General features: G+C 40.8%; 1 protein-coding gene across 11 annotated transcripts in view; it reads left to right on the forward strand.

Annotated features, from left to right (window-relative positions):
• The window catches only part of ARHGAP24 (Rho GTPase activating protein 24), a 181,239-nt gene that overhangs the window by 154,566 nt on the left and 4,827 nt on the right, over positions 1-21,846 (forward strand). For all 11 annotated transcript variants that reach the window (XM_035547646.2, XM_035547653.2, XM_035547664.2 and 8 more), the window contains 4 exons: positions 3,147-3,354; positions 16,148-16,280; positions 20,135-20,208; positions 20,806-20,927. In XM_035547646.2, the coding sequence (XP_035403539.1) occupies positions 3,147-3,354; positions 16,148-16,280; positions 20,135-20,208; positions 20,806-20,927 (537 nt within the window). The remainder of the gene's footprint in view (positions 1-3,146; positions 3,355-16,147; positions 16,281-20,134; positions 20,209-20,805; positions 20,928-21,846) is intronic.

Here is a 21,846-nt window from a genome sequence, read left to right on the forward strand (position 1 = left end):
AGCAACCTGGTAGGTTTGAGAACTTAATCTTTCTTCTGCAAAATGTAAACTGGTCTGCAAAATGCACGTTATTGAATGGAATGTTAGCGTGGAGAGAAGAAAGTAGAGCTAATAGGACAGAGCTTATTCATAGTAAGCGTACTGTCAGTGAGCGTGAGTTGTAATTGTATGTCATATAATTGGAAACTTCATTTTTCCACTGATGAATTGAAAATTCTTGTGTTACGAGCAAGAATTGTTGAAGGAAAGCTCTGAATGTACATTCATAGGACAATATTAGGAGAGAAGGGTCAAGTTCTGCACCTAAGGAGGAATAACCGCAGGGAAACACCTCCGTGGAAGAGAACCTGGGTATCCCAGGGGACAGCAAGTTGGACAGAAGACAGCAGTTGGCCTGGCAGCAAGGAAGACTGACTACAGATTGGTCTGTATCAACAGGAGCAGAGACAGCAGAGGGAGGGAAGCGAACCTCATCTACTCAGCATTTGTTAGATCATATTCCAAATACTCTCTGTTCAGCCAAGGGGCCACCAAGGTGCTGGAGCTGGAGCACACGCTGTGCGAGGACAGGCAGAGAGAGCGGTGTGTGTTTAGCCAGGAGAACGGGCGGCTTTGGGGGCAGCAAAAGGTGGCTGTCTCAGATAGTAAGAGAAAATTGTCAAGAAGATGGAGCTGGGCTTTTCTACAACAGTGGGTGAAGGGAGGGTAAGAGACCACTGGGATACACTGAACAAGATAGTTTCAGACAGGATAAAATAAGGAAAGGTGTTTCACCTCGACAGCCAAGTAGTAGGAACAGGTTGCCCAGAGAGGTTGTGAACCTGGTTGTGAAGAGTTTTTGGAACTGTCACATGCCATTTCCTTTATCTGCTTAATGAGCTGTACCACACAGGTTCAAGTGATAAAGAATCGGTGCTTAGTGAAGTTTTTTGTGTCATCCCTCTACAGAAAAAGGTTTGGATTTGTTTCAGTGGGTAGAACAGGTGCTTTTGATGGGAAAGACTTTTTTTTTTTTTTTTTTAAGAGTACCTCAAAGTGCCTGGATTTTAAAAACCCTCAGAATTGTAGAGGGTCTTTCTGAATTGATTTCCCTAATGGAGCTGAGTCTTTAGATGAAGGTCTTGGGTGCAATTCCAAATGCAGAAGGGCCCTTGAAATCCCCGAATCACACTGATTCCTTAGCTAACTTAACATCAGATCTCCTCCTTAATTCTGCTTCATTTAGAAAGAGTCTAGAAAATGGGGGGGACTTGAGGATGTCCTCAGTGTTGACCAGCAGCAACCCTTAACTCAGGGAAATACAAGAAGTCCAAATTCATATAATACTTCTGTGATGCCCTGGGCGAGTTTGCAGGAGATGAGGACGGTAAGTAAGAAATAAGAAAGCATAGTTAATGCCCTCTGCCAGCATGATGAAGCTGAACTTCAGGGACACAAATATTTTACATTAGTCAGTATTCTTCTAAGCTTGATTGACTCTGAAATTTCAAAAATTCCTTCTTGAATCAAAAATTTGGGGATTTTGGTTTTTGTACAACATGAAAAAAAGTTGGCTAATAAAGAGTGACTGTGTAATGTTTAGTCACTTTACCTACTGCTGTTTTTGGCATCCACATGTGTGAGTACCATGGAAATCGCAAAATGTGCTTGCTGCTCTGCATCTCAGTATAATTTCTGGATGTGTTAGCTGGACATCATTATTCTCACCAGTCATTTCCTGTGTTAGCATAAAAATAATTGCACTTAAATGTAAGCCCCAGACCTTCAGTGTGGGTGGCTGACAGCTTGCTACCTACTTGCTGTAACATCTCAGAGCATACACAAGGCAACTTTCACCACAAGGACAGGCAGGAGTTATCGTTCTTTTGTTGCAGGAAGAATGTACACATTGAAGGGTGCTCTGAAGGACGCTTTGCTCTGCATCCTACCTTACTTTTTGGTTACTTACGTGTTTATGTATCAGTGATTTGTGGGTGAAAGAGGTTCTTGGGGCGAGAGGCAAAAGCTGACTGGCTCAACTGTGGGCTTTCTTTAGGAAAACCAAAACTCTGTTCTCCTTGTTGCGCGTTTTCAAACTGGTAGGAACTGTGTGCTCAGTGAAGGGCAGAATTTGACTTACTGCTTTTTTTTTTTGCCGTTTTTTCTTTTCACTTTCTGTCATACATAATTGCAAAAGCAGTCTTTCAAGTATAGGTAGTTATTTGGTATTTAGTTTCTTATCATGGCTGCCTTAGAGCTGTTCATTGTGTTGCTATATATAGAAATTGGATTGCCTTGCTCCAGCCCCCAGCTCCAATCAACAAATGGTCTCAAGGGAGAACTTCCATCACAGATGATATACCTGAACGTTGCTGTGATAATGCTTGTGATGGCTGGCTCTGCAGTTGGAAAGGGAGAGGTAAAACAGTTACAGAAGAGGAGTTGTATTTCCAGTGTCCACAATGGTATCCTCAGTTTGGGGTTGAAGTTAATTTTGTTGGTAAAATTCCATGTTTTTCCAAGGGTAAAGCCAAATACTGGTTTCCTGAAGTTTGTCTGACGTGTTTTTGCCTTTCATTTCATGATCTTTTTTTTTTTTGTACACACAATTTATTGTTCCTAAAGTGATAATGCAGCTGGTAATAAATTGTAGGAGAGGTCTTTGCTTATTTTGTGAAATGCAATTAATTGTTTGGTTTAATATGAACTAAATCCTGAGTTATATTTTTAAGTCTCCTGTGTTCCATGTGTAAAGGTAATGTTTATATGTAATTGAAACTTATACAGAAACTACCTGATTTTATACGCATCATTAGGCACAAGCTAAGAAAATGGAGATGTACATCACTTTTGAATCAGAAGGTTTGTGACAGAAAATGCTATTTGTAATATTTCTCTGTGTTTTGTGCTTTTGGTCTGAAAAGTCACTTCAAATTTATTTTTTTTTCTTTTTAAAGAACGTTTTAGAGCATTGTTGTGTAATATGTCATCATCATATTTATGTGACAGCATCAGATGTGAGATGCAGCAATTTATCCTTAAGAAAGGGGTGCATTAATTGTCCATGCATTGAAGTGACCTGTAGATTGCATGGGTTGTAGTGAAAGACACAGGCTCCTTGCACGTTTTTGTGAATCGCAACCATGTTACATCTCTCTTTCATGTAGGTATTTTTGGCCAGAAGCTAGAAGACACTGTCCGATATGAAAAGCGATATGGGAACCGCCTGGCTCCTATGCTGGTGGAGCAGTGTGTGGATTTTATCCGGCAGCGGGGGCTGAAAGAAGAAGGCCTTTTTCGGCTGCCTGGGCAGGCTAATCTTGTCAAGGAGTTGCAGGATGCGTTTGACTGTGGAGAGAAGCCTTCTTTTGACAGGTAAAATCCTCCAGCTGTCCCCCACTCCCTGAAGCCTAGATAGGACACAAAGCGGTCTGCTGTTCTGGCAGACCCAAGGTGCTGTAAGACACGTGGCAGCGGCAGATAGAATGAATGCTTTTGTACTTTTTTTCTGCATGTTTTCTATTATCACTGTAACATTTTATTTTTTTTCTGACTTTGATGTCTGATTTCAAAGCATTTCTGGAGGAGTTCCATTTATGAAATGCTGGTTACGAAATGTATCATTAATGGTTTGGCTTAATCAGAAATATCTGGATTTCCTTGATCTTGGTATAACTTGAAATGCAGTGTTGGTGCTGGGATTTAGTCAGTACCACAAAGGAAGAATTTGTCTTATCACCAATTGCAATATGTTCTGTTACCTATAAAACTGATTGGAAGGGAAGTCCAATTTTGTGTGATCTTTTATAATTTTGAGCCTCTGGCTTTAAAAAACAAAGGCTGCTGTGACCATAATCGTAAACCCAAATGATTTTGAGTGTCCAGGTCCAAGATGCGTTCCAGTATTGATATAATTTTGCAAAGCTATTAAGAATTTTATGGGCCAAGAACCCGATCCTGTTCACACACCTGTAGATGGCTTCAATCTGTAAAATCAATCTTTTGGGTAAGTTCAGCTCTCCTGACACAACCACTGCAATAGTTTGTATATTCAGAAGGTGTACAGTCAGAGAAACAGAACCTGTTGATTATGAATGCCCCAAAGCCTGTATTAAACTCCGTATTAAGAGTTAGTATGATGTTAATGAAATTCCGGTTTAGGGGATTGTAGTCCTCAATGTGCGCTGTAAGTAACACCCATAAATACACCTCCAAAATGGATTTGGGATCCTTCATTCCCATCAGGGGTCTAATCTGAATTAGGAGGAGGAAGAGGTAGGCTATATTTATTTTGTGGGACCTTTGATAGCATTGCAAGTAACAGGAAGGAAAGCACAGCTTGATCTTTTAGTGCAAAAATATACCATGGTATGAACCTGATTGCTGGAAAACATTCACCTCCCCTTCTTCCCTACTTCTATGAAGTAGGCAAATTTACTATGTATGAAGGTATGTGTTTCACAGATGCACAGAAGGCAGACATCTGTAGTCTGTTTTATCTTGAACGGTGTCCTAAGTCCTGATGCTTAGTTTAGGAAATGCCAAGAATTTATAATTGTGTGGAAAAGCAAAGTGATTTTCTTCATATGAGTTTTATTAATTCCTCATCAGAAGGTGAGAGTTAGGATGACTGACCAGAAAACAGTTTTATGGAGCTGGAAGACTCTGGGAAGTGATAGTCTTACCTGGTAAACGTTTGAAGCATGCTTACAGACTGTTCAAATATAGCCTAACTTACCTAAAAACGAGTAGAAAATTACAGTAGTCGGGAACCCCCTGGGTATCTTTTCCTTTGACATTTAGCTAAATATTGCATGATAAATATCATGTTCCTGGCACAATCTCTACCAAAGGTACAAGTGGGCAAATGCTATGGGCAAATGAAACCAAAGGTTATTTTTTCAATGCCTGTAAGCCAAATGATTGTGGAGGAAATGCATAAGAAACAGACTGCCCCCAAGCCCCAGGAAGATGATGTACTGAACACCCCACTGAGATGTACAGCTTGAAAGAGGTGCATAAGTTCTATCTATTCAAAGCAAATGAGACCAGAGATGAGCTGCTTAAATTATTCTTGCAAAGTTATTTAACAGTGTCTGTAGCACACACTAATGAGACCCAGGAACAGGCATGCTAGTTGAGCTTTAGCAGATGAAATAGAGAAGAGATTTTAAACGCCAGTGCTGTGAAGTAAGCACATGATCTCCACTACAGCAGAAAGAAACATGAGCAGGAGTTAGCTATCAGTCTTTGGTACTACAGTTCTGCTTCTGAAGCTGAGAATTTATAGAAGACCAGCTTCGTATCCCTGTGTGTCCTTTTTCAAAGGGTCCTTTTTCTGGTTACTTTTTCACATTTGAATTTGGAGGTAATGTGTGACTTTGCTGTAGCAAATGGACCAGAAGTCAGGCAGATTTAATCACTGCTCTCACCTCTGCCATTGGGCATCTACTTTTTTCCTACAATCTTTTGTTTCATTTGTATGCTTTGGAGTTCATTTCACAATGTTGAAAGAACACCTACATATTACCTTGGTTTTGGGTAGCCTTTCTTTTCCTTGTGCTGAAGAGCAGCACGTTCTCTGGGTTTGATGGAATTGATATGGCAAGCTGAGCTCCTGGAAAGCGGCCACAGTCTGAAAAGTTGCTGTAGAGAAAAGAATGTATGTTAGGGGAGGGGGCTGTGCTTAGTTTTTGTCATGGAGTTCAAAATCCACTGGGTTTATTCTGTAATTATCTATTTGTAGTCATCAGTCTGGTAGTGCAAAATCTCCTGGTTTTTGTTTATTAATTTACATTCCCTCCTTCTCATACATCAGTAGTAATAATGATTTAGTATTTAGAGCTTAGCTGACAGTTTTGTTGATGGGGCAAGAAACACAATGGAATCCAGGTCACGCTTCCATAGCAGTGCCGGGTCACCAGCTCAGACTGGGAGAAAGACTAGCTGTTGTCATTGGGGCTGGAAGTAATACAAAGAGCTGATGTTTGAGTAGTTTGCCATTTTTCATAGTGACATTTTTTTCTGCATGTAAGTACACGTAAGTGAAACAAAGACTTCAGAATAAATGAAGTCACCGTGAAATGCGTAGGTATGCAGGTGTATGGGTTTATGTGAGAAATTAGATTATTAAATAACCATTCTTATGCTTTGTTAGCTAATTCTGTACAATTCATAACTTGCAGAAACAAAAGGAAAAAGAAAGGTAAGGTTTTACAGCTGTAATTAGTACTCTTTTAAAATTAAATCTCTATTTTTGGGAGATGGAGTTCAGTTGCACAGATGTCTTTTTTTGCGCAGTGGCCTTGAGCTTAGCTGCTGTCCACGGTTCTGTGGATACACTGCCCTTATCCCCTCCTGTGTTCCTGTCCGTGCCCATTTGACAAAGACAAATGAAAGCAAACAGAAAGAGCGTGGTGCATTTTAAGGAAGCAAACTAGTCTTGCTCAGAGGTTAAAAAAATTCCAGCCATGTTTTGTAAACATGAGACACATTTGACAAATTGTAGCTCCCATGAGTTAGCAGCTGGATGTGCTGTTGCTGAAGTCAGTTACAAAAATGTAGTGAATCCAGGACAATTCAGAAAATAGCAAAAAATCTTCACATATGAATTTGAGCTTGATCTTATTTTATAGGTCGATAAAACATTGCTTAAGAATTGTGAGCTTTCTGTACACAATTCAGTGAGAGTGGAACCAATATTTGAAATTTCTTAAACTTGCAAAATGACAAAACCCGGTATCCAATCAGAAACATCCAACATCCCACCTGCTATGAAAACTGGCACATCAGCATTTACATTTCTTGTGGTCTTGCAAAGGGGAGGTAAAGTTGCAAAAGCAGAAAAATGCTGATGCCTTTTGTATGAAGGGAAAAAAAAGAATAATGAAAAGTGTATGATAGTTTAAAAAAAATCAAATAATATCCCACTCTGTATGTATGTATTATATGCACATCCTATATCTGCTTTGAGGAACTAGCACTGCAATTAGTTAATCACGTGTGCTCACTACTATTTGAAATATCTCTGGTATTTGCCATCTCTGTGTAGAATTGTCCCCTCCAGGGAATCCATTTTGCTTGCCTTTGGGGTAGGTTTCTTTCTGCTTGTGTGGCTTACATTTTAAATTTGAAGTCTCTCAGCTGCATTACAAATCACACGTTTGTAAAGATACAAAGTGGATTATGACTATTTGTTCTGTAAAATTAGCATAGGAAATATGGCACTGCATAAGGAAAATAGCAATAAGGGTTCATTTTGCAATTTTTACACATAAAATTTGATTATTCTTTTTATATTATCTCTTTCCATCTACTGTTCATCACAATTGTTGCCAGAAGACATGAGAATTATGATTTCTCAGGGAGAAAAAAATATTTGAAGTGTCACTGAAACAGATATTAATACTTACGTGACTGATCTATGTATGTGGCTTGGAATTTCAAACTGTTATCATTGATATATATAGCCCAGTAGTTTGCTTGGCTTTAGAATTGCATTGTTTACCTGCCTGCGTTTTTGAGTATGCACAAAAGAAAAGGCAAGCACACACTTGCACATTTAGCAAAACAAAATCCCTTTTACATTCTCTCATGTGTATAGATTCCTTTAAAAGAGAAGGCAGTAGGTAATAGGACAAAATATTCCTTGTTGCTCTAGTCATCGTAGCTATCAGCTGAGAAAAGGATATGTAAGTGGCAGGATGTGATGGCTGGCAAATATTAGCCATTATTCACCACAGTCAAACAATCCAGAGCATGGAACTAGGTATGTCCCTGCGCATTTAATTGCTGGGATTGTCAAAGAAAAATAGGTGAATGATGAGGATGGTACGAGGTAATATCCTCGGTGTCAGAAGGACCACATGCCCAAGTCAATATACAGAGAACAGCACAGTCTACCAATTGTTCTTGCATCCTCCCTCAGCAAAGGCATATTCAAAGCATACCATAAATTACTTTCAACTCCAAATCGACCTGACTGAATGATTTTAGGGAGGATTCCTCTCCGCTGGCTACATCTGCACATATCCTGAAGCCCATGAAAAGCGCATGTATTTGAGGGAAGACAGCGAAGGCACAGTCTCCCTGAGCATGCTCAGACAGCACGGCAATCATTTAGGGCTTCTGAGATGTTTTGCTTCTAGGACTAAAGCAGCCCCCCTGCGTAGCAAGGCACAAGCGGTGGGCACAAGAACACCGACCTCATGTACAGCAGGGCATGGGCACCCCCTCACTGGTTCTGTAGTGTGAGGGGTAATGGGGACACTCAGCCCTCCAGACCTGGTGTAAAATTACAGTGCTGATGCAAAAGAGAGAAAGCAGGTGTGCCAGTTCTAGATTCAAGACTTCTCTGAACAGTGGACATGGGGACAGCATTTTCCAAATTGCTGAAGGCAAATTTAATAAGGACAGCTGATTGTATTTTAAAACTGTTGAGCAGACAAAACAAGGGAGACTCTGAAGAAAGTACAGCTATAAAGAAATACTCTGGTCCCTGGTGGAGTAATTATGGTGTGTTATGTATATCTTTTCTGAATCAAGGTACAACAATTAAATGAAAAGCCTCGCAAAACAAATGTTTTTGTAGCATGGAAGTAATTGTGCTTTCCAGAAAACCTTACTTAGTCCTTACCTTAGTCCTTACCTTAGTCCTCAGGCAGTCATCTATCAAGGTCCTCCACGGTTTTAGGGCTTAGCAGTTCCCAGGAAAGCTGTCAGAGTTTTAGAAGGCGAGTGTATACGACATTTAAAAGCATAATACTGAAATATTTTTATCTTTTTGTTCTTTGTTATGTGTTAGTATTATTGTAGTATATGGAAAGATGTTTTGGAAGAGAACAAGACAAACCTTTTTTTGTTTGTTGTTCCTTTAATTATCATTAAGGCATTCCTTGCTGCTAGGCAGCATCCCCCCCAACCCCAGCAGAGGTCTGCGATGCAGAGGAAAGGACCACTCTTCTAGGCACTGCACAGGCCGTGGTGCTTAGTAATCTATCTAGGAGGCCAGCCTAATTCCCTTTACAGTCTCATGCAATGGGAGCTGTCTTTTTGGGGGTGCAGTGTGCACTGGCACTGTGAGTGCTACAGGTAGACATGGACTTGGATATCACTAGTTAAGAATTTTCTTCATTTTCCAAATACAATCCTCTATGTAAGAAGTTGTTCAGAAACAGTTCCCCACAAGAATGGAGCTTTATTTCTTTCCTAGGGGAAAAGCACAGTAATCCCTACACAAAGCACTTATGTGAAATGAAGTTTTTACTAGAAAGCCAGTTCCTGCCAACACAAATGGCCTTGGGCTTGTGTAAATTCCCATCCGTTTGTGCCTGTGGTGTTCCAGGCTTCCTTCCCTGATCCTCACAAATGACACCCTGCTCATCACTTGTGCATCTGGAGCCACTTCCAAGTCTGTTCTAACCCCGGCCCTCTTCCTACCCAGCTAGCAGAAATTACCTCTGCATATGGCGTGAGTTAAGAGACCTAATCTAGCAATTAAATACACGTTAACAAAGATATTCTAGTGTGATGCAAGGGTCATTAAATCAGTTTAATTGGTGTCCTGCTGTAGGAGTGTGTGGTTTTGGTTATTGGCAGTGAGCAAGAATTTGTAGTTGCTTTGCATGAATTTCAGTTTCAGAAATGGAGTTGCTCCTTAACCTTTGTGAAGACTCCTGCTTTTCACTTGTTGCTGTGGGGCTGTAATTTAAGAAGGTAAGAAAAGGCATTTTCCACTACCAATAGCAAGTTTTTAAGAAAGGATGACATTTTGTAAGCATGTGGAGTGTTTTAGACCATCCTTATGTAATAAGGCTTGCCAGATTTGTGGCTTTCTCTTCCAATAAACAAGAAGAGGTAGTTTACTTGTGGGGTTTACCCAGTTTTATATATTTGTAGAATGCCTGCAAAATCTCTGCAGAAACGTACCAGCCTTTTTGAACAACCTAGCAATGATTAGATATTTTGGCAGCACGTTGGCTGGAGGCAGCTAATTGTTTCCTGATAGGAACCCATCTGTTTTTCAGGCCTCAGAAAGCACCCACCACCTCTTTTTAATGATCTATATTTCGTGAGTAATTTTTTATGTCCTTCCACAAAGTCTGTCTCTTTCTGTCCTAAATTGCTGTCTTCATTGCTCTTCTTGAAGCATCAGGCTTTAGAATGAATTGGCTCCTGTTATAACTCCTGAAGTGGATGTCTAACTTGGAAATAGTCTGTCAATCTTTAGTATTCCTTGCAGTGCTTGCTCTTGTGAATGGGTCCTTGGGAGGTAGCATGGATTCTCAAACTTAGCACAAGGACAAAAGAGCAGAATGTGTGTGTTTGGTTTTTTTCTGTCTCAATAGAAGATTAAGAAAAGAGATCAGTAGACATGATGATATTTGCAGATCCCTTCCAACTGAACTATTCTAAATAAATCCTACCTGCTAAGCTGAAACACAAGAAATTCTGATTATATATCGGGATTCTTTTTTTTTTTTTCCCTCCAGCAAGAGTGTGACCAGACAGTGAAAGAGGCGCTCAGAGAGTTTTTACAGTCCCCATCCGTGGAGATACTCAGAAGTCAAGTAGATGAGGCACTAAGCAACCTGCCATAACTGGTCTTGTTTTGAGCAGGGGTTGGACTAGATGACCTCTGGATGTCCTTTCCAACCTAAATAATTTGGGTGATTCTATGAAGTTTACTTAAAGTAGAGCCAGGCTCTTGTGGCAGCAAGGAGAGGAGAACAGAGCTCAGGGCCTAAGATGGTAAAGGCTTTGATGCATGTTTCACTAGTTGTAGGCAAGATTTCAGCTGGCACTTAGATTACACACTGTACTGCTTGTACTGTATGTACATTATACAGGAAAGTGAAGGTATCTACACAAGGGGACAAAAATTGCACAGGGTGTTCAACCAATTATGTTATGCATTGACCTGACCTTTGCATTTCTGGCCCAAAGCCTGACTCCAACAACGGTTGCATCGCTCCTGAGTCACCTTAACATTACTGAACACAGGCTTTGCCTGGCCATCCTGTGAGTGCTGGTTCCTCAGCAGTAGCAGTGCTCTCATTCTCTCAATAAAGAGTTATTCATGTTTGTAATACTCCTTGATGCTGCTCACTTGCAGTATTTCAGCACTGGTTTATCATGGACTCTAGCATTATGTGCTGTCTGCAGACTGGCAGCCAGTTGCAAACTCATCCTCCCGTGTCAGGAAGACATCTACACTGGTCCAGGAGAGCTTCTCTACAAGACCTGAATGCAGCTAAGCAGGGACACAGCCACCAAGGGTTGGGATGGGTTCAGGATATGTTGGTGACAGAGTCTCTGTTTGCAAGACTAAGATCTGTGACATATTATAAAGGACAGAGATGCAATTCCAGTAATTCAGGGATGTACTGATACACAAACTGTTCGTACTGTTCTCCTTCATTTTATTACCAGAACTCCTGAATTTAATTAGAGCCTCACAGCTTGTTGTTTCCCACTGTTTGTTCTTTATGCAAACTGTATATGTGTCATCGTGGTCCAGAGCTATTTTTGGTGTAGCATTTATCTTTTTGTAATGTGACCCTGCCCTATTTCCTCTCTGAAAGTTTACGAGGAGCTTGTTGGCTTTGTGCTCTGAAGCACTGACTCCAGCTCTCTGAACATGCTGTGTGCTTGTCCGAGAGTGAGGGTTATGCGGGGATTTCTGGTGACCTGCTGGGCTTCAGCAATTTTTGTTTATGGTGGAGAGGGTGAAAATCCCCAGGCAGTGTAATCCGTCTGACAACCACTTCCACAGCGTCTGTGGTATCGCAAAGGCAAACGCTGTCAAAACAGCACTGCCATGAGGGATACATACCAATGGCAAAGTCTGGACGAATGGCGCTTCGAAGACGTGTCTCCTGATGACTACAGGGAGGCTGTGGTGCGTGTGCATCTGTAATGCCTTTGCATGGACAGTGCTGGGGTGGGGGATGCTCCTTCGAAAGCATCAACAGTAAAGCAGTATTAACATTTTAGTGGGTAAGTAATCTTTCTCAGCCTAGCACAAGATGCTGAAATAGACTGTTTCTCAGCTTGCTGCTGCTTTTTGTGTTGCATTCCATTTTCAACTTTGTGCTTTGTCATTCCCATTTCAAGGTTGTAATCATTCATTCTGCACTTGGAAAAGTTTGCCTCAATTAATGGGGATTGTTCCAATTTAGAATAAGGAGGATTTTCTGCTGGAACTGACATTCTGTACTTCAAAACTTGTTAATAAATACTTTTAATCATGTTAATTATGAATGTGTAATCATTAAACATTTTGATATTACGATGTCACGCTGCAAAAGAAGTGTCAAGATAGGTATAATTATTAAGTGTCTGTAGCTGTAATGGTTCTAGCATGTAAGCAAGGCCAAGACTGAAGAGGGCAATACTGTCTTTTCTTAAACTGATCAGTTGTAGCTGGAAAAAGTCCCTGAGGAAAAGGCCCTGCACAGGTCCTGAAAAGATCCATGGACTACTGATTACACAAATGCCCTCAAGGCAGGTATGTAAATACTGACGGCTGACTTAGACTGTGGATACAACATACAGTGCTGTAAACAGGAAATGGAAATAAGTGCTCCTGATCCTCAAGAGAGCTTGGAGTTGAAAACTCCTTTGAAACTCACAGCTGTCCTCTGTGGATGAAGTTGGCTTGAGGGTATTTGTGGGTTGAAACACCTAAAAACCGGATGGATTCAAGCTGTAGTCTGATGTTTTTAAGTTTACCTCTGCATTTTAAAACAGTGGGTGAAAAACTAATACTAGATTGCAAGGTCTAAACGTACTGAAACTATACGAAATGCTCTTCTAGTTGCATTATTTGACATTTTTATATCAATATGTAACAATGAAAGAAGAAAGTTGCTTGCTTCTAACTACCACTTAAATAGAATTTAAAAAATCGAGCTCTTTTAAAAAGATTCACAGGCAGTATGTGTGTATACATATGTGTTTGTTTATACTGCCAACATATGCATGGTAATTTCTGTATAGATAGATTAAGTCCCAAGCAGTGCTTCAGTACAGTTCAGGGGAAAATCTAAACCATTTAGATCATCTTATTTTGTAATCGCACCATCCTGTGGCAGTCTGCGGTATTGCCGTAGCGTTCTGTCAGTACAAGGCCAGCATTAATTTTAAAAATTGCAAATATGTCCCCGTCTGCTAAACTGGGACCTGGGTTTCTTACCCCAGCACCTTGCTGTAGACTCAGATACAGCAAGTATTTCAGGACATTAGTTTGAGTATACAAGTCTTCCTATTATTTTTTTTCTTCTCTCCTTGGCATCCTGCCTTTCCATTTCTCTCTCAGTTCCCCTGCAGGAGAGCCTAAGTTTTTAGTGCACAACTGAGCCCAGAGCATTACTCTGCCAGTACTGAATACTGAAACGTGAAAGTTCATAAACTGCACAGTGTTGGGCTGCTTTTCTTGTTGTTTCCCACACCACCCCTTTTTTTCCCCCCTATCAGCTGTGCCCTCAAGGAGCAAGTATTTTACTTCACACTAAGGGACTGGTGTGGAAATTATACTTAGGTACTACCCAAAGCGTGGTTCTGGCAATAGAAAGAAGATGCTGTTGCTTCTTCTGGGAGACCTATGGATCAGTTTTTGATAGTTCTTTGGTAATTTTTCTCACTCTATCTGTTTGAATCTTGTATTTTCAAAGGACCTCTGTAGTTTAATGCAAATAATACCTGGAAAGATATGATTCAGCTCTTCAGCAAGGCCTGGGAAGTTACCCTGTTTGCTAAAGATAAATAATAAGAAGAATCTTGAGAAAGACCAAAAATGCAGAGCAATTGGAGTTCAATTCTTCGCAGATTCACAGCCTGTGTTCCCTTCCCTTTCATGGTGCAGTGTAGGGCACTGTATTAAAGCTGCCAGTTCTCATCTGCTCTCTGCAACTGCCGCTCTCCTTCACAGTCTGAATAGCAAATGCATTTCCCTCTGTACTTGCTTTTTGCTTTCCTGATACACCAACAAACTTAGGAAACTCAAGAGCTCTATGGATGATCTGCATCTTGGGCAAGGATGAATAGTGACAACTGCTGGGACATGCGTGCCATGTGTGTGCTCTGAACACCAGGACTAAAAGCAACAAAAAGACATGTAAGCAAGTACCTGAGAGGAGAAAAGGATCCGTGTTTTAAGACTCTGGGCTGTGTGGTTGATAATGAGTTTTGCTTGTCAAGATGTCAAGAAGAGGTTTTTAGTTTGCATCTGGACTGGGGAAACGTACAAGGCAAAGGATAAATGCCAAATCTGAGCTAGCATTTGAAATCTCATAAAATAGTTCAGCTATATCTAATTTCGTGTATAATACTGTTTCTTACACATTTGATATGCATCCAGGGAGGGCGAATAACACAGGATTCTCAGTTTAGATCCACGCCTGGCTAGGCCTGCAGTCCTGGGTTGCAACCTAGGGATTAGAATTTGCACCTTCTTTAAAAAATGCAGATTTGAGTTAATGCTTTGTTTATAATTTTTCTCTAGAAAGCACTTTGATACATGTTTTGGAATTTTGGCTGGCAATTTTTCATGGTTGAAATAGCATTGTTTTCTGGGAATTTATTTCTTGCGGGTGGTGGTGGTAGTTAACATTTACATGTATACAGTGCTTATCACTGCTCTTCTTCGGTTTTGAGTTAGATTGCACATACCATAGCATGTTAATCTAAGGTTGTTCCCATCATTGTTGTTAAGATTTAACTTAGTAAAAGCCATTCTAGTTTTAATAGAGATCATTCCCAAATAAGCTTTGCTAGAGGTATGTTAATCATTAAATGCATCAAATACCAGTGGTTCCCTCTGTGAGACTGCAAATGTTAAAAAGTTCTAAGTATGGAGTCCTCAAAGAAAAAAAGAAAATATACAGTGATGTGCATCATAGAAATGTCTGTGCATTACTTATTTCTTATGAATGAAGGCAGCGTAATTCAGTATCTGTTTTTCAAACTCTTCAGAAGTCAGAGGGAAGGGTATCAGCTTGCAGTACAACTTCTTACCTGAACCAGGAAAAGCATGTAGAACATTCCAGTAAGGAAGGATTTTAAGAAATGCCCAAGTAGTTAAATTCAGAGGAGTTGGAATTAACAAAAGAGAGATTTCTTCACGCAAATTCATATTTTTTTATCTATTTCTATACTTTTATTTTCACAGAAGCACTCCTAAGTTACCCCGATGTTATCTTACATGCTATGGAAAGATTTAAGGAAGTTTTATTGCATACCTAACCTGTGGTTTTGTTCTTTGTCCTGTCTTCTTACTTTTAGCACACCTGCTAATGAGCCTAGAATGCTACTAGATATATCCAAAAAGAACTTAAATTTCCATAAATGGAATTGCAACAAAGCATATGTTATATCAGCTCTTTGACCCTCAGCCTCTTTGACCCTAAAATGTTACCTGCTGTTCTAGCATTCAGACATGTTCTGAATTCGAGCAACATGCAGTGGTTTGTCTTATTCTGTACAGGATGGAGCTAAAATTCATTTCTCAAGGATTTACCATTGTGTGTGCAGAGCATATCCTTGTTTTCTGTTTCTCTTCTGGTACAGCTGAAAGGCAGAGTAGTCTTTTTGTGGGAGCCCACAGGAAGAAAACGCATGCCAGGAAAAGACCTGTAATTCAGATGAAGTTTGGACTGAACACATAGAATATATGGTCTTTAGAAGTTGCTTGCTTAATGCTCCTATCAAAGGAGGCAGTGATACAGTGGAACTGAGACATGCTGGGGATGTTTTGGGAGCTAGAGCCACCTCTGCTAGGGGAATAATCCCCACTGTGTAAATATAATGCCTGGCTGCTGCCTTGGATCAGAATGAAATGCGTCTTGCAGTTAAGTCAGACTTTGCATGACTGGTGTGAGATGCCTGTAAATGACAGCTGGGATCTCAACACCTATGTCTGCAAATCGGGCCCAATTTGTAATTATTTATAATAATACATCGACAGAGTTGATGGACTCTTGTTTGCAGGTACCCTTCTAAGTTCTTTATAGGACAATAAAACTAAAACCAGATCACGGATATGATCTGTAAATATATATAATGCTGACAGTAAAATCTGGGATGACAATCAAAATGTTAAGCAGCTTTTGGCCTGTAAGTTGCATTCTCCTGGTTCACACTGAGGACCTACTGTATTCCAACCCAACAGCAATACAGATGTGCACACAGTGGCGTCGCTGCTGAAGCTGTACCTAAGGGAACTCCCAGAGCCAGTCATACCATACGCAAAATATGAAGATTTTCTTTCCTGTGCCAAAATGCTCAGCAAGGAGGAAGAAACGGTGAGTTTGCACTTTGAGTAGTATGATGAATTAAAAGGTTAGCATGTTATAACCTGTTACAATTTTGAGAAAGAGACAGGGTGCTGATCACCTATCCTAATTTAAAGTGTGCTTGAATTAATTGACGCCATCTTTGTATGAAAGTTGTTGCTACCGATGTGTTTGGAAGTCTGAATTAAAACACAAGATACCCTTTGCTGTGTTTATTCCATGTCACCAAAACCAGTTCAAATGAACATCACTGTGGTCAGTAACTTCCAGCTTGCATGGAAGACACTTTGTTTTCTTTCGATGGATCATTATCCTGAACTGTAAGAGGTCGGGTTTTAGGAGCTGCTGTTCAACTCTTGTGAAAAAATGAGGGGTAAGCATTTTAGGATGACACATTTCTTCTAAGCATTTTAAGATGACACATTTTACTAACTTTTGCTTAAAGACCAAAGGACTCTATTCATTGCCTATCATTAAATCAGAAGGCATCATAAAGATGTCTGAAGTAGGCCACCTTCCAAAAATTCTTTACATTTGCATAACATAGTATCTGATAGAACCCCTATTTTGTTCATCTATGTGCCCTGCAGTGGCATAGGGTACTGTATATTAGTCTGAAGAAGTACTAAATGAAATTAAGTGCTTGATTTTACATTGTTCTGTGTGTTTATGGGTATTCAAGTCAGCCAGATATTTTTTCCCCCAAGTAAATATAAATCGGCTCATTCTTTTGATTGCAGTCTTTTCCTCTAACTTTCTAAGGTTATTCTTTCTGTTTAATTGCATTTTGACATTTCAAATACTGCTAGAACTGGACCCTTCCACAGAATCACAGAACCATCTAGGTTGGAAGAGACCTCCAAGATCACCTAGTCCAACCTCGGACCCAACACTACCAAGTCCTCCACTAAACCATATCACTAAGCTCTACATCTAAACATCTTTTAAAGACCTCCAGGGATGGTGACTCAACCACTTCCCTGGGCAGCCCATTCCAATGCCTAACAACCCTTTTAGTAAAGAAGTTCTTCCTAATATCCAACCTAAACCTCCTCTGGCGCAACTTTAGCCCATTCCCCCTCGTCCTGTCACCAGGCACGTGGGAGAATAGAGCAACCCCCACCTCGCTACAGCCTCCTTTAAGGTACTTGTAGAGAGCGAAAAGGTCGCCTCGAGCCTCCTCTTCTCCAGGCTGAACAGTCCCAGCTCCCTCAGCCGCTCCTCGTAAGACTTGTTCTCCAGACCCCTCACCAGCTTGGTCGCTCTTCTCTGGACTCGCTCGAGCACCTCCATGTCCTTCTTGTAGCGAGGGGCCCAAAACTGAACACAGTACTCGAGGTGTGGCCTCACCAGAGCCGAGTACAGGGGGACAATCACGCCCCTAGCCCTGCTGGCCACACTGCTTCTTATACAAGCCAGGATGCTGTTGGCCTTCTTGGCCACCTGAGCACACTGCTGGCTCATATTCAGCCGACTATCAACCAAGACTCCCAGGTCCTTCTCGGCCAGGCAGCTTTCCAGCCACTCATCTCCCAGCCTGTAGCTCTGCTTGGGGTTGTTGTGCCCCAGGTGCAGGACCCGGCACTTGGCCTTGTTGAACTTCATACAGTTGGCCTCAGCCCATCGGTCCAGCCTATCCAGATCCTCCTGCAGAGCCTTCCTACCCTCGAGCAGATCAACACATGCACCTAACTTGGTGTCTGTCATTTGCAAACTTACTGAGGGCGCACTCGATCAGATCACTCATCCAGATCATTGATAAAGATATTAAAGAGAACTGGCCCTAGTACTGAGCCCTGGGGGACTCCACTAGCGACTGGCCTCCAACTGGATTTAACTCCATTCACCACAACTCTTTGGGCCCAGCCATCCAGCCAGATTTTAACCCAACGAAGCGTACGCCAGTCCAAGCCATGAGCAGCCAGTTTCTTGAGGAGAATGCTGTGGTAAACGGTGTCAAAAGCCTTACTGAAATCCAGGTAGACCACATCCACAGCCTTTCCCTTGTCCACTAAGCACGTCACTTGGTCACAGAAGGAGATCAGGTTTGTCAAGCAGGACCTGCCTTTCATAAACCCATGCTGACTGGGCCTGATCACCTGGTTGCCCTGCAAGTGCCGCGTGATGACACTCAAGATAATCTGCTCCATGAGCTTCCCTGGCACCAAAGTCAGACTGACAGGCCTATAGTTTTCCAGGTCCACCCTCCGGCCCTTCTTGTAGATGGGCGTCACATTTGCTAGCCGCCAGTTGATTGGGACCTCCCCTGATAGCCAGGGGACTGCTGATAAATGATGAAAAGTGGCTTGGCCAGCTCTTCCGCCAGTTCTCTCAGTACCCTCAGGTGGATCCCATCCGGCCCCATCGACTTGCATATATCTAAGTTCTGTAGATGTACAGATGTTCCCCTCCCTAACCCTCCAATTAATTGAGAGGAGTATGAGTCCCTCCTTTCTGAGGGGCCCTCTCTTTTCTGAGCCTTCATTTAATGCCTGCCAAAAGCAGAGGTGGTAATTGCTCCCCTCTAATGGGATGGGGGGAAGAAAGGTCTTTGGAAACTATCTTCTTTGGTCCTGATCTCTTAAACCCTCTGAATGCAGGCTGTGTGCTTGGCTAGCCTTTACAGCTCAGGGTCAGCTGCTTGCAAAAGGTGGGAGCAGACCTTTCAGCTGGTTTGATTTTACTTGCTCTTTGCACAAGTTATGGCAGGGGATCCTCAGAGCTTGGTTTAAGTTGCAGCTATCTGCTTTGCATCTGTTTTTTATGTCTGTAACTACCGATAGCTCCAACGTAAAGGCACCTGACAATGCTGCAGTTTGCCACTGCATGGTTTATGCAGTGATATTCGTTCTTATATTTTCATTCATTTGATACTAGTTTACTTCAGAGTGTATTTTTGTAGTTGGTTTGCAACTATGCCATGAAGCATTTTCACAATTATATTTTGAAATCAAAAATCAAATCACAGTGGCCTTGTGGTGCTGGAGTTGGTACTGGCAGCGTACAGTAATCAGCACTACAGAAAATGAGCCTTTTCAATCCTGTTTTTAGTGGCTTAGCAATCCAGCTGTAAAACTGACTAGGTTTTCAGTTCATCTTTCTCCATATAGAAGTTAAAAGAGTAGTCACTGTTAAAGGAAAGAGCTGTGCATTTTTTCTTAGCCTACAAACTCATGTGCTGTTGTGGTCCGTCCATCTTGAATGGCATTTTGTTCATAATGTACTGTAATTCAGACCCCATGGATGTTGGCAAAGCACCAAAATGCCATACTGAACAAGAGTTTAAAGGCACTGGTTGGCAAGGACCATAGCCAGGGGCTTTTTCCACAGAGCACAGAAATTACTGTGTGCAGTTCTGCTCATCACATTCCCAAGGTGGACACAAACTGGAATAGCTGTTTATTAGTCTGATTCTAGTATGGACCAGAACTAAGTTCATACACACATATATATATATATATATATATAGTTTGTCATCTGAAAACACCAACTAATTCAAACCAGAACTGTTCCTCGAAGCCTCAGCCTTCTTATCATAAGGAGGAGGAAGGAGGAATGGAGCTGCTGGTGGTCAAAATAAGAAAGAGCGAAGGCAGAGGGCAAGATGGGATGAAACCAAGTCAGTTATATATGTATGCATTTTTATCCAGAGTTAATCCTTGTTAGCAAATATAGCCTTCTCACCTCAAAATGAGTTCTACAAGCCGTTTCCAATGGTAACGTGTATAGCATTTGTCTTACTACTGCAGTTTCAGTGATGTGTTTATTGTCTTGTAATTGGAATTGCTGACATTTTCTCAGTCTCTGTAGCAAAATACTAAGAAAACTCTGCCTCCCCACTGTGTTTTAAACTGCATATATAGGGCCTGAAAGAATTGGTGAAGCAAGTAAAGAGCCTGCCAGCTGTCAATTATAATCTACTGAAATACATCTGTAGGTAAGTACTCTTGCAAGAATATAAGAAAGGCAGAAGTAAATATATACCGTCTGCTTCATAGGACCCTGGTTTTCCCATTTCTAGCTACAGTTACTGGCCTTAGCTCTGCACTCCTGAAGCATGGTGTCATTGAAACTGCACACGTCTGGTAGAATAGTTGTGTGGAAACATATAAGATCTTAAAAACAAGTCTTCAAGAGTTGCAATTTGTGAACTTAAAGGAAGTTCCCAGCATTCAAAAAAAAAAAAAAAGAAAAAAGAAAATGAGTATAAACTTAAACCGTTATAAAAATTAATTAGTTGTTTGCATTTTGAAGATATTTTATGAGTCAAATAATTGATTGAATATGCTGGAGAAAGTCACCATCTTCAAGAGAGTTATCTTAAAGTTAGTTCAGAGTGAGATTTATTTTTTTATCGATGTATAGTTTTCAAAAAAAATTAAGAAACTGAGGAGAATAGCCTTGAGCTTTCATGATATTCCATGAGGATATGGAATGGAATACTTCAACAGTGTTAAGAAACTATCATACATTGTGATTGTTTTTCTTTCCTCCCTTTTTAAATGTTCCTCAAAGGCATTTTTATTTCACACAGATTCCTTGATGAAGTCCAGTCTTATTCAGGTGTAAACAAAATGAGCGTGCAGAATCTGGCTACTGTTTTTGGCCCCAACATCCTTCGCCCTAAAGTGGAAGATCCTTTGACTATCATGGAGGGTGAGTTGACTGTAAATAACCTGAGGTAGAAAGAAGGGATATCTTTAGATTTACAAACAGTACGTACCAGTCTGTGCTGTATGAACAGTAAATTCTATATATTTGTCTCTACGGACACAGTGTTCTTCAATGGGTTAAATCTTGCAAGATACTGTAAAAGTGACTGACATTTACAGCATTGCAAACAGATTTTGCATTAAATTCTGCTGCCTTGGCAACTTAATTAAAAATGTACTTTTCCTCTAAACACTTGCTGCAGATACGGCATGTTCTTATTCAGCACATGTGGTAGAGGTGCAGTTAATATTTCACCTGCAGTTTTTAAGGATAAAGTTGGTGCAGGTTCATACTGCAGTGACCCATGTAGAATCCCCCAGAAGGCAGAGAAGTATTGCACGCCTTCTTACACAACAGTGATCAAATGGCTGCATTCTGTTATTTACAGCAGTGTCTAGCTGTAACGTTTTGCTGTGATTAGAACTAATATCACTGTCACAGTAAGATTTTTTTTAAACCTTATGGTTTTCATTCTCCATAAATTACATGGTGCCTTTTCTCCCTCCAACCACTAGTTTCTTAGTATTTATGATTTGCATAACTTTCTCAGAAATTAGGGCTGTACACTGACCTTGCACTGACAGTTTTACCAAAATTCAAAAAGGTAGTTTGTGATTGGTTTATTTGGGAGTGTGTGGATTTATTTTTTTCTTTGAATTTGATGATTTTCCTCTTTCCAGATATAATAATTCCCTATAGACTTTGTTTATTTACTTTTTTTTTTCTTTCTTTCTTCTGAGGTCCTGTATTTCCTCTTCCTTCCATTTGTCAACACAACTGTGTTGCTGAAGACAGAAACATGGTGTTTCCAAGTCATGTAACAAAAGTGGTGAATACCCAGGGCAGCTGAACAGTATTCTGA

This window comes from Cygnus atratus, chromosome 4 (assembly GCF_013377495.2).
Source record: "Cygnus atratus isolate AKBS03 ecotype Queensland, Australia chromosome 4, CAtr_DNAZoo_HiC_assembly, whole genome shotgun sequence".
NCBI classification, from domain to species: Eukaryota; Metazoa; Chordata; class Aves; order Anseriformes; family Anatidae; genus Cygnus; species Cygnus atratus.